Raw genomic sequence first — 12,677 nt, forward strand, 5'->3', positions numbered from 1 at the left:
CCCACCCTTCAATAAGGGGAGAACATAGGCTCCTTTCCAGATTTTGGGGATGGAATTATTCTGGAGGCTCTGATTAAAAATATGAGCAATAGGTTCAGCAATAAAATCAGCTGCAAGCTTTAACAGATAAGGATCCAAGTTGTCGGGTCTAGACGACTTTTTTGGATCAATAGCTTTCAAAGCTTTACAGATCTCCACACAAGAAATTGGTCTAAAAACAAAGGGGTCCCAAGGTGAGTCGTTCAGGATAGAGGTGTCACCAAACTGGAATTAGAGCTCTAAGGCCCTGCTGCATATGTATTAAAAACAGAACCAGCAGATATAAAATGCTCATTAAAGTACCCAACAATATCATCCTTGCTCTTAATTTCAGTTGAGTCAAAATGCGTTCAGGGAGGCCTGAAGTGGAATTGGAACGTGACAATGATTTTATCTGTTTCCAAAATTTAGTGGGATTGTTAAGATTTTCCAAAATAGATTTTAAATAATATTCTGGCATGGATATCCTAGTCAGATTGTGCATTTATTTCTTAGAGATCTAAAGGCAGTCCAGTCAGCAGGGGAGTTAGTGGATCTAGCCTTGGCCCAGGAGGCATTCCTTCCCTGATCAGGTTAGATAGTTCCTTCATGAACCAAGGGTTGTCCCTCCCAGAAATCCTGAATTTCTTTATAGGGGCATGCTTATTACAAATCGACATGAAAGAGTTATGAAAAACTTCCCATGCAGACTCAACATCATGGATTAAACTGACTCTGCCAGTGTTACTATTATACAGATCATGCAGAAATGCTTGCTCTTCAAATCGTTTAAAATACCTTTTAAAAACATAACGAGGTTTGAACTTGGGTAATTTTATAGGATAGGCAGCAGGAAAAATAAGAATGAGAAGGAGAAAACGCAAAATCCCCTTAGTTTGGGGCTTTATTGTGTGGACATGTGAAGTTGTTTGTGAATTCTGTCTGTTGAAATGGGGTCAGAATGTACAGAATTTAATGTTTTTAAGGGCTGAGTGTCTGTGGCTGTTGTGGTTATTCATGTGGGGAACCCTGAAAAGTGCCAAACTCTCTGTGCTGTATAGGTATGGGACATGCCCCGCCAAAGCGTAACTTGGCGGGATGGCATCCCTGTCATCCCAATTTGTATAATGGATGGACCAAATCACAAAAAAATTAACAGCTTGTTAAAATCTTTGGATTGCAATTGTAGTTGGATCGAAAACCAGCATACACAACGGACCCAGGACCGAGTTTTGAGAACCACAGTATTACATCACGTACAATCACCTCAATAAGATGGTCACTTCAGTCTAACGGATTTGGTAGTCAATTTGTATGACAGAGTACTTTTTATTTCTGAACACGGGAGGCAAAAAACACAAAAGTACAACCAAGTTTTTATTGGTTTGTTTATACGAATCAGTACACATATACAGCTATAAACAAAGAAAAGAAAAAAACTTTACATTTGTACTGCTTACCTAAACCCACATGTGAATATTGCTACTGCTGGTATGTTCACTTGACAGTTCAAGTTAAGGTACAGTCATTTGCTTGTCAATGTCCTTACAGAGAATAGTTATCACCGGTATGTTAAACACTGTTATGCATGTCATTAGCTTTGCTAAAATCATATATTCCATTTTACCATCCCCACAAATGTACCATTACACACTGTAAATAGAAAATTTGAAAACCCTTTCACAGCAGGAATACAAGGTTATTGCAAATGCTATCACCAAACAGAGACAAAAGCAATACACACAATGCACAAGCCTGACAGGGAAAACTTCAGTACTAGGGAACAGGTTTATTAAACAGAAATCTGCATGAATACAAGAGTTAACATTTATGTAACACAGCTTAAAAACATTCTAAAACTCCCTCCCATCCCCATTATAAACAATGTATAACCCCTTGAATAATTCATCCCAACCCTCATACAATACAGGTTACATATACTGTCCCTCATATAGCCTATGGAATGTTACTCTCCTCTCAGGCAAGCTTTCATTGTACAATCAATTCCTGAAAATGACACCTTGCATGTTTTCAATGTTGCAACCTGCTCCACTCCCCCCCCCCCCCCCCCTTTGAAAATAAAAACCGCTGACATTTACAATGAGCATATTTTTTTCCAGAGATGTAAAAATGTGGGATGTGGTGGAATCCCTCTCCAAACATATTTTTCCTTTAAAAAATGTGTTTCTACATTCATACTACTAAAAAACCTGCATTTAGAAAATAGTAGATAAAAATATTCCCCTGAATTGTACAAGAAAAAGAGGTACAGGGAGCACTGGTAAAAGGATGTGGAAATGATGTTATTCGGCTTCCTCATCTTTCTGTTCAGGCTCCTCTTCTGTTGCTGGTGCCTGAAAGTAAAACGGATGCACACGATTAATACAGGTTTAAGGAACCCAGTTTCAGCAAACTTTTTTCTCTTCCTTCAAATAAAAAAAAATGTTACCCTCACATATAGTCCCGTCTTAACATGTTGCCATAGATACACTCACCTCTTCTTCAGCCTCCTCTTCAAGTTTGGCTTCGCCGTTCTCGGCAGGGACTTCTTCTTTCTTCTGCTCCTCCTCTGGTTTAGCCTTTTCCACCTCCTTCGACTTCTTGGGTTTTGCCGGTGCCTTCTGCGTGAACAAAAGCAGACGTGAACATCCTCCAATTAAAGTGGAAAAGCCTTGACGTAATTTTTTTTATTTTTTATCTCTTAATACTTTGGACATAAATGCCCTACTACTGTCAGCAACAGCAACATGAGAAAGACAGTGGTGGCCATAAAGTCAGCTGCTTCAAATATGAAGTTAAGTGGGCATATTAATGATAATGATCACTCACCTTTGGCTTGGGCTCTGTTTGGGTGGAATTGGGTTTCTTCCAAAAAAGAAAAGAAAAAAGTGTTAACAAGGTTTTAAAACTACAAGCATTTCCACTTAGCACAAAAAAAAGAGTAACAGAGAGTGTACTTACGTTTACCAACCTCAGAGATCTCCGTTTGGGCTACAAAAAAGGGGGGCAAACAAATCAAATCAGAAAAACATCTGTCGCACCTATCACAATCTGTTGACTGGAGGTTTAAAATGGCTGCTCTCTTACAGTTTAATAAATTAGTGCAATGCTAAATAAAACACAAATAGGAGAAGTGTGGTCAAAATGGCCTCATTGCGATTTTTGCATCACTTACCTCATTTGCTTCAGTGTTATTGTTGGCCTGTTGGAAACAAGAATTTGGTAAGTTCAGCAGACCCTTTGGGCACAGAGAGGGGGTGGTGTAATGGAGGGGAGGGGCTAAAAAGTAACACACTGCAGAGTTACGCAATCTCAAGGTGGCGGTCAGCAAGGCAGGAGTTATACATCCTGGCATGGCTGCAATTTCAGCAATGGCATGATCCTCACCTGGTTCTATTTTCATTACGAAAGCAGAAATTTGGTCATGTAGCCTAATTTTCTTCTTGTATAAAAATGTTCTGATTGGCTATCAAAGGAAGACTGTGCCATGCACAGTCTGTACTCAAAAGAGGAGGGAAATACTGCCCCGCCTACTCCTACGTATTCATTCAGTGGTTTAAAAAAAAAAAAAAAAAAAGACCGGGGGGATTGCTGGTCTACATTACAGTATCCATTGCTACGTCAAGTAGTCCACAAAACACTCCCGCCATTCATTCGAATTTCGAACTCCGAGATCCTCAGCGATCCTCCAAATGGCTACAGAATATACTAGAATCCTCAGCAACAAGAGCGGCGCTGTGATGTCGTAGAATCGCCATTGCATAACACAAAACTAGCCCCAGCAACAGACACGAATGCATTGAATGCATGTCAAATAACCTATATACAACGCTACATTTCAGCTAAATGAATGCACAATATGAAAGTATGTTTAAAAAATGGTTCAATGTGTTAAATGTTTTCACAACTTCAAACTGTGAGCAGTAAAAACACAGGGACAGCATGTAGCAGCCATTCCGCTAGCTAATGTTCTTCTTGCATACAAGGGCAGCCATGACACAAGACTTTTATGCCCTTTTCTAAGAGCCTTGAGGAGTCGTGCGATACATGCGCACCATTGCAAGGGACTAAATTGTATCAAACATTTAGTCTCCATATTAGACAACAAACCGTGAATTGTATTTGTGATTTCACACATGCATTTTTATTGATGCGGTGCATCAGGAATCAATTCATGCAATTTGCTTTTCCAGCACAGGGTCGCATTTTTCTCAACTTTATTTCAGCAAATCGCAACCAAGCAACGCAGTGTTACACCCCTTTGTTTGAAACGATTACTCTGCATTTCATTCGTAAACAATACTCAACATTGCAAAACAGGACGTTTCGTTCTCTTGTAATTTTAAATCAATGTCAGAAAAACGATACAAATCTCAGCACAAAGACGAATAAAAGGCGCCACTTTCCGAATCAAAACAGGACACATTTAAACCCCCCTGACTGCACAAAGTACAGCAAAACCTTATTTAAACACGCATGCAAATGAAAATGTTGCAAGCTGTCTTTGCATGCAGTGCAAAGTTAAAAATGGGATGTTTGCAAATATTACACGAATGCATATATATATATATATATATATATATATATATATAATTTTTTTTAAATTACAATATTTGTACTTACTTTGCTTCTTTTAGGCATGGCTGTTATCTTGTATTTTAAAACGGAAAATACAGCAAACTGTTTCCGACCAGACACGCCGAAAAATACTGTACTTATGTTCACTAAAAGATTCAAACAGTACCTTCTATCACAGTATAGCAAAACGTTAATGTTCCATCGAAACAAAAACTAGCTCAAACCGGATTGGATTCTGTTCCCCCCTCCTTCTCTATTCTATCCATTAGAGCACGAACCTTACGGGCAACCTACTCTCCGCCCCTAGTTGCCATTGATTGGCCTTAGGACTCGTCAAAATATTTTAAAATCGTAGCAAAGATAGCCTACCTGTATTGGTATGCATAGGTGCCATTGCCAATCGGTCCAATGTTTATTTTGCGTTTGAAGATTTTATGAGGGTGTGGGGAGGTTTTTGAATGTTAAGTTTTATTCATATGCCCGCCAGGTGTTTATTTTGTTATGAAACCTAGATTTTGTCATTAAAGCTACGAAAGGTTTATCGTAAGTCAGCCACATGTTGACAGCCTTCTCAACTACAACATTTCTCTATTCTGATGGCTTTGCCTATGCAGCCCATGTAGGCTAAATAATATATTTGCAACCTCTCTGTATAGCACATACCAACCATAGCTTGCAAGTAAACATCAATCGCTAATCGCAGCAGATATAGAGGGTGTGCTTCCTTGTCTTACTTCAGCAGGCAGTGTGGCTGTTGATGACAAGGAAAAAAATGGCGGCAGGGTACGTCTGGTTTCTGGTGCTGGGATCTGTGCTTATATGCAATCTCGTCAAAACACTGTTACCAGCTATATCTTCTTTCGTAAGTATGTTGTTAAGCTTACGGCACAGGGAAACGTTTTATCAGCAAAACAAGCAAGACTTTCAGGGTCTGGGTGTAATTAAAGTGGTCAATAACGTTCACTTTGCATCATCTTAAGGCTACCTCCACTCATTCTCCAGTGGGCGAGTACGTTGCCACTGTGGCATGAAATAAAATGGGCTATACAATTTCATGAGCAAACTATGGCCGCATGTCAATGTGGTGTTATTTGGAGCCTTTTTTTCGCGCTAACATTGGTCATTTCACATTTAAATGTCGTCTGTGTCCCTCCGAATTGCTGATTTTGAATCATGTAGCTACACCTAGCACAGAAAGTCGAAAAATTCGGACAGCTTAAGCTACGGAGCAGAAATTAAAATAGATAGCCAGCGACGGCGATACCATTTACAATTCAAAATCAATTTCTTTGTAGTCTGGTATTGTATCGTTAGATACATTTCAAAGCCATCCCTGCTCAAACTAGCAAACCGCTCTAAGCAAACGCTTAGAACTGTGAACTAGCGAGCTTAGTTTTTTGTTAATATTTTAGCTAGCCTAGTTAATAATATGACTATTTATTGTTGGATGTGTTTGCAAATGCCGAATTCTAAACTGCGATTATAACGTAAATTTTGTCGAAATTCTCCATGTAACGATACACACATAACGAACTATTCCTTGAGTTGGAGCAAGGGGCGCTCTTCTGGCTCAAAATTTGAATATAGGAGGAAGGCCGTGTCTAAAACTGCGGTCTTGCTTAGTATTACTTGATAATAGGCAAGTAGGCTAAGCCCTTTTGGACGTGGCCGAAGTTTAAGACCTACAGTTGCTGTTACTGAGAGAAAATACCTATTACCTTTAACTGAGAACCTTCAAGATTAATAAAAAATACTGTGCTCGCATTGTGCTCTATTGCGAACAATCGCTTATGGGTTACACTATTTTTAAAGATCAAATTAGGTGAATTGGCTCCTGATTAGGTTGTTCAACACGTTTCAGTTTGTTCATACTTTTTTCCCTTAAACATCTTAACACAATGCGGGTTTGGCTTTTTATCATTTGTTTTGTTTTTGAATTCTTCATTATCTACCAAATTGTTAGTTTTAGTGGCCATGTGTCCATGTATTGAGCGTATTGATTCACCTCAGTCTTTCATTTGAGCAGTTAAATAATTTTGTTTCCTCTTTTCATATATTTGCTTGCAATATGGCATAATAAGCACAACTTTAACATCAGACTGGTTCTCCATAGAATGCTTAGCTTTTTTGACATAATGTGGCCTTTGGGGTGTATGTGGGGTGCCCAGGATCGAGGCTGGGAACCACTGAATAAGAAGAACTTTTTTTTTTCTTTTGACTTTCCATTAAAGCTGTCCAAGGTCTTTCAAAAGGATGCAGAGCATGAGATGGAAATGAGGATAGAGATCCAAGGCATGAAGCAGGAACTCGCCTCCATAAGTATGATGGATGAGTTTGCCAGATATGCACGACTGGAGCGCAGGATCAACAAGATGACTGACAAGTTAAAGACCCATGGTAAGACTCGTATCCCTTTTACAAGTAGCCTTTTTTTTTTTTTGGCTAATGCTGTGGACAAATTCAAAGTTATTCAATATATGCTGCTTTGATTGTTTTGCCTTTTAAATTATTATTTTTTTATTTGGCACCCAGCATGGGGCTAAGCATGTTTAATTCTCACCTTGGTTTGGAACGGCTAATCGTCTGCAACCACAGTGACATTCATGTAGGAACCGTCCTGCCGACTTGGGAGAGTGTAGGCCTCCATGGCTCACCTCTGAAACACGTGGTGTCTCCCGCTGTTTCACTCACTCTGCGGACTTAAGTCGGAGGAAGATCTTAATTTGTACGTGGCTTTAGTGTGTAGCCCACAGGTGCCAAATCAATTGGCAGAGGATAGTGATGAACACGGACCTCTAACCAACTGAACACTCCCGTACAGATAAAAATGCATATAAAGAGGTTAGCTGGTGGACGACTGAAGTATGATGCAAGGAAACAAGGGGAGACAAACTGGTGGCCCTTACAATGTATTGTGAAGCGAGAACATTTCCATTTTTGTTTATGCATAATATAATATTTAAGTCTGAATAATTACTGAGAATGGTTATTAAAATAATGAACACGTTTTTTTTTTTCGCTTTATGGATTAATATGTATTAAGAAACAACATGTTAACTATATCTGACATTAGAAATTGTTTTTCTTTTTTTCTTTTTTCCAGTGAAGTCCCGAACAGCTCAGCAGGCCAAAATTAAATGGGTGGTGAATATAGTGTATTATGTTCTCCAGGTAAGTTTGAATGTAACCTTTGCTGAAAATGTGAAATAAATAAAAAAAGAAGTATACAGAACTGTGGCAGGTCCTCCAGAGGAGGGATATTGATGATGTTGAAAATGGCTGCCTTGACATTCAATATCAGAATTAAGCCATATAACTTTCCTATGTGCTAAGACCTTGCCATAGGACTGTGCCTGCCTGTGCAATCATAAATGCCCCCCCCCCCCCCCCCCACCTCCACAATCTTTAGTTATTTAACAGTGGTAGCACTGCTGCCTCATTCCTAGAAAAATAGCAATTGTAGTAAAAATAGTAATGTGGCCCTGGAAATGTTTGTTGGATACACCTTTTACCCACTCTTAAAAGATTTTATGAAGTTTTATGAAAAGATGACATCAGTGTGGATGGTACATTTAGTGAGCTAGCTAGTGAAGCTTGCTAGTTTGCCAAGTTCTTGAATTACAAATGTTCTGCACTACCTTCTGTCTCCTGTCAAAACCTTTCCAGTCCTTAGCTGCAGTTATTTTTATTAACTTTATTAACACACATATCATTACAGTACTGTAGTTTTTGTGCCGAGTTATCGTATGAGAAGGTACTGTGCTCTGTTTACTAGGCTGCATTGATGATCTCTCTGATTTGGAAGTACTATGCCGACCCAGTGACAGTTCTTCCCAGTAAGTGGATTGCCCCTCTGGAGCGGTTGGTCGCTTTCCCATCTGGAGTGGCAGGTAATAATAATAATAATATTTTATATAGCGCTTTTGATAGTCTCAAAGGTTCTTTACAACACAGGGAAGAAACAACAAAAACCAGGGTACAAGCATAATTATAAAAATAAATAAAAAACTGACAAAGATATGATAAAAAAACAAACAATACATAAAATGCAGTGAGACCAGTGGTGGTAGGAGGGGGACAGAGGTGGAAGACAGACATCTAGGGAAGGCTCGGGAAAAGAGGTGGGTTTTCAGGTGTGATTTGAAGTAGGTGAGTGAGTCTGAGGTACGGATGTCAGGGGAGAGGGCAGAGTTTGGGGGTAAGCCCTGATTATGGTAGCCCTTGTTTAGAAGGGGAAACGTTTCAGAATGGCACATTTATGTACTTTGGCAAAATATGTATATTTGAAGTATGTCTTTAAAAAACATTTTTAAAGCTGAATTTCACTAGATGTCTACCAGCCTCATTTTGTCCAGCTTTTTTTTTATTGTTCAATCCTCAAGTGAAAAGTGACTTGGGTAGATTTCTCCCGAACACTTAACCCAAACTTTAAGTCAATTGTGATTCCACGTTTCTGGAGACTTTGGAGCTTGAAATGAATCCCTTCCCTTAAAAGGGGTTTGAAGTAAGTTCTCCATTGGTACATTTTTATTTCTGTGTGTCTGCTTGCACAGCAGTATCTGCAGATTACCTGCAGATCGAGCAGTGATAGGCCATTGCTTCTGTGCATTAAAGAAATCATCTTGTGTCGCCTGTTTTGAATGGCATATTGGTTTCATATTTCTGTTTTGATTTGTTATAAATAACTATGAATAGGTTGATAAATAATTATTAATCCTTTGCAAATTGTACATTTTTAACACACGTATCCTCGGTCCGGAAACACTGCACATGATGGTTATTAGGTCTCTCGACTTTGTTTCAGGTGGAGTGGGAATCACAACCTGGCTTGTGGTTTGCAACAAGGTAGTGGCGATCGTTCTGCAGGCTGTGGGTTGAAGAAACTGGACTTGATTTCTGCTTTCTACAGTGTTCAAAGATCAATGATTAATGGGTATTGTGAAAAAGTAATTCCTTCCTGTTCATGTTTAAAAAATTTGCCATTAAATTATTCTGTTCAGTTCATCTCATGCTGACTTGAAAATATACAAACTTCAACAGTACATAAAATATACACAAAATATTGATGATAATCTGAGCAATATGCTTCAGGACATATCAGCATTGACCAGAATATTTCTTCTAGGAACAATTTGTTGAAATGAGATTGGTGGGGGAAAATTCCTGTTTCCCGTAGAGAAAAAACAAAAAATGTGTATGAATACGTGTGTGTGTGTGTATAAATATACATGCATATATACACACACAGTTAGCTCCATAATGTTTGGGACAAAAAAATTATTTATTTATTTTTTACAATTTTAGATTTGTAATGAAACTATTCCCACGTGGTTAAAGTGCACGTTCTCAAGTTTATAGGTAAACTTGTATGGGTATCACTGTAGAAATGACAGCACTGTTTATACATACTCCCCCCCCCGCCCCCATTTCATTCTATTTGCCCAAAAGAATGGTCACCATAATGAAGAAAAACCACCCAAACAGCAGCCCAACAGACCAGAGACACTTTTCAGGAGGCAGGCTGGCCTGGATGTGTCATTGCCTACTGTCAAAAGTAGTCTTCACGATCAGAACTACTGAGGCTACACTGCAGCATGCAAACCTAGTCAGCCACAAAGACGGGTTTCTGGCCAGGTTACAGTTTGCTAAGAAGCACTGAAAAGAGCCCGCAGAGTTCTGGGAAAAGGTCTTGTAGACCGATGGGACCAAGATGCACTTGTATCATTGTATCACAAGGAAATGCCATTATCCAAAGCCCCCCCTCCCCCCTCATCTGTGAAATATGGTGGTGGCGGGTATTATGGTTTGGGCATGTATGGCAGTCACAGATACTGGCTCACTTGTCTTCAACGATGCTGTAACTGCTGATAGCAGCAGCTGAATGAAATCAAGATGAAAATGTACAGAAGCATCTTATCTGCTCAAGTTCAACCAAATCCCTCCTAATCCCGCTTCACTGTACAGTAAGACAGTGATCCTGTAAAATACTGTTAAGGCAGCAACGGTGTTTTTCAAAGCTAAAAACTCTTGACTGCCCCCCAGGACAAGCAGGAGCTGAAGATGGCTGCAGTGCAGGCCTGGCAGAGAATCACCAGAGAATATACTCAGCACCTGGTGATGTCATTGGGTCACAGACTTAAAGCCGTCATTGCATGCAAGGGATATGCAACAAAGTACTAAGTACTGCATATGAAGTGCTGTAATTTCTGCATGGTCAAACCAAAATTTACTTAAAAGAATACCCTTAAATAAAAGCTGAGAATGTGCACTTTGTACCACCTGTGAATGGTTTTATTACAAATTAAAATTGCAGAGTGCAGAGCCAAACCACTGGCAAACTGTCCTGGGTGTATTCCTGCCTCTCGCCCAACGCATGCTGGTATAGGCTCCAGCACCCCCTGCGACCCTGACCAGGGATAGGCAGGTTAGATAATGAATGGATGGATATATGTGTGTGTGTGTGTTTGTATTTACTGTGTGTGTGTGTGTGTGTGTGTATATATATATATATATACACACACACACACAGTATATATGTGTGTGGTGTATTTGTCCTAATTATTTATTTATTTATTTTGTATAACCCCCAATTAACAAATAATGTATAAATAAGTGAAGCAAAAGAAGCATAATAATATTTTGACTGTTTAAATAAATGCAAGTTAATCATAACTCAGCCATGTAAGATGGTGAAATTTGTCAATGCCTCTGACTTTACTGCACAATGTGTCTTTTGAGTGCTTTGGGAACTTCCACAAAGTTGTCTTGAGGATGCAAATAAACACAACACTAGTGTCTTTTTCCTCCTGTAAGAAATGTGTCACTCCTTGTTTTGAATCCATCTACTCGCGAAAAAGGGATTATCCACCAGTGGAAGTTCAAAATATTGTGATTCCTGGAAGCTGTTTTGAAAGTCAGTAGTAATATGAGTACCTGTGTGGGCCTCTGAATTGGTATTCATAGGTGACTTGAACAGTTATTCTGCCACCTTCAGTTCATATGCACTATGGCCTGGTGAGACTTAAAACAGAGCTTCACACTTTCATTGTTCAATACAGATAAAATTAGTCCGGGTTCAAGTTAGTATTCTCTTGAAACGGGTGGGCAATATGGCCTAAAAATTGTATTACGATATTTCCAATATCCAATATTGTGTTAATATTCACGATGGTCTTAAATAAATATTACCAGTCCAAAAAATGTATTTACAACTGCAGGCGGTTTTATTATCAACTGACACTTTCAAACTATTAAGGCTCAGTTTACTGTTAAAATTTGAAGTACAACTTAGAAGAAAGGAGTTGCTTCACATTGTGTTTTCTGAACACAACCCTTAGACCTGGAAGTTCAAATCAAATCAGATTTTATTTATATAGCGTATTTCACAGCAATTGTCACAATACGCTTCACAGACAACCCTGGCCTAAACCCCCACAGGAGCAAGCCTAAAGCAACAGTGGCAAGGAAAAACGCCCTGTGGCAGATGGGAAGAAATCTCGGAAGGAACCAAGCTCAAGGGGGAAACCCATCCTTCTCTGGTCAGCTCAGGGTGTAGATTGATGACCAACACGGTCAGTCAGTCAATGTTTAAAATGTTCATATTGCAGCTCAGATGATGGGCGGGACCGGGTGACGGTGGTGGGGAGCAGCAGGTGGCAATGGATGTGGGCAGGGTGGATGTAACGATGAAAGGGGCTGGACCGCAGTGGTGGGGGAGACCAGATGACAGCCCTCTTGAAAGTTGGCAAGAGCCCCGCCGGCAGCACGGGGAAGAAAGTAGAAATGGCGATTAGGGAACGTGCAATAGAACAGACAGTGTTCAATAGAACAGAAGTTATTTCCTGTAAGTCCTTAAGTATTCCCTTAAGTTCCATTATGCAAGCACTCCTTAGTGACCAATTTTTAACTACCTATGTCAACCACTTGGGAAATAATTTGGGATCTGCAATCTCTAACTCGGCCAATTCAGACACGATATCACAAAAAAGTGATCAACTTCTCAGCATGTGAGATGTGCATAGATGTGGGAGGAGGAATGCTGAGAATGCCAATGAGTTCAAATGCTGGTTGCTGATTTTACG

General features: G+C 39.6%; 2 protein-coding genes across 3 annotated transcripts; one reads left to right on the forward strand and one right to left on the reverse strand.

Annotated features, from left to right (window-relative positions):
• Nucleotides 1-1,382: 1,382 nt before the first annotated feature.
• si:ch73-1a9.3 (non-histone chromosomal protein HMG-14) lies at nucleotides 1,383-4,839 on the reverse strand. Its single transcript, XM_035434273.1, has 6 exons — nucleotides 4,642-4,839; nucleotides 3,194-3,220; nucleotides 2,980-3,009; nucleotides 2,848-2,883; nucleotides 2,514-2,639; nucleotides 1,383-2,372 (listed from the first exon to the last, which is right to left on the reverse strand). The coding sequence occupies exons 1-6, from the start codon at nucleotides 4,657-4,659 to the stop codon at nucleotides 2,322-2,324; spliced, it is 288 nt and encodes a 95-aa protein (XP_035290164.1). The 5' UTR covers nucleotides 4,660-4,839; the 3' UTR covers nucleotides 1,383-2,321.
• Nucleotides 4,840-4,971: 132 nt separating this feature from the next.
• On the forward strand, nucleotides 4,972-10,862 carry get1 (guided entry of tail-anchored proteins factor 1). 2 transcript variants are annotated; one of them, XM_035434272.1, is made up of 6 exons: nucleotides 4,972-5,139; nucleotides 5,336-5,458; nucleotides 6,828-6,993; nucleotides 7,700-7,767; nucleotides 8,372-8,486; nucleotides 9,401-10,862. In XM_035434272.1, exons 2-6 carry the CDS (start codon nucleotides 5,354-5,356, stop codon nucleotides 9,472-9,474), a joined length of 528 nt encoding a protein of 175 aa, XP_035290163.1. In that variant the 5' UTR covers nucleotides 4,972-5,139; nucleotides 5,336-5,353; the 3' UTR covers nucleotides 9,475-10,862. The 2 variants fall into 2 exon arrangements, with proteins under 2 accessions (XP_035290163.1, XP_035290162.1); XM_035434271.1 differs by lacking the exon at nucleotides 4,972-5,139 and having other exon boundaries at nucleotides 5,149-5,458.
• Nucleotides 10,863-12,677: the final 1,815 nt, after the last annotated feature.

Source organism: Anguilla anguilla, chromosome 9 (genome assembly GCF_013347855.1).
Source record: "Anguilla anguilla isolate fAngAng1 chromosome 9, fAngAng1.pri, whole genome shotgun sequence".
In the NCBI taxonomy this organism is placed as follows: Eukaryota; Metazoa; Chordata; class Actinopteri; order Anguilliformes; family Anguillidae; genus Anguilla; species Anguilla anguilla.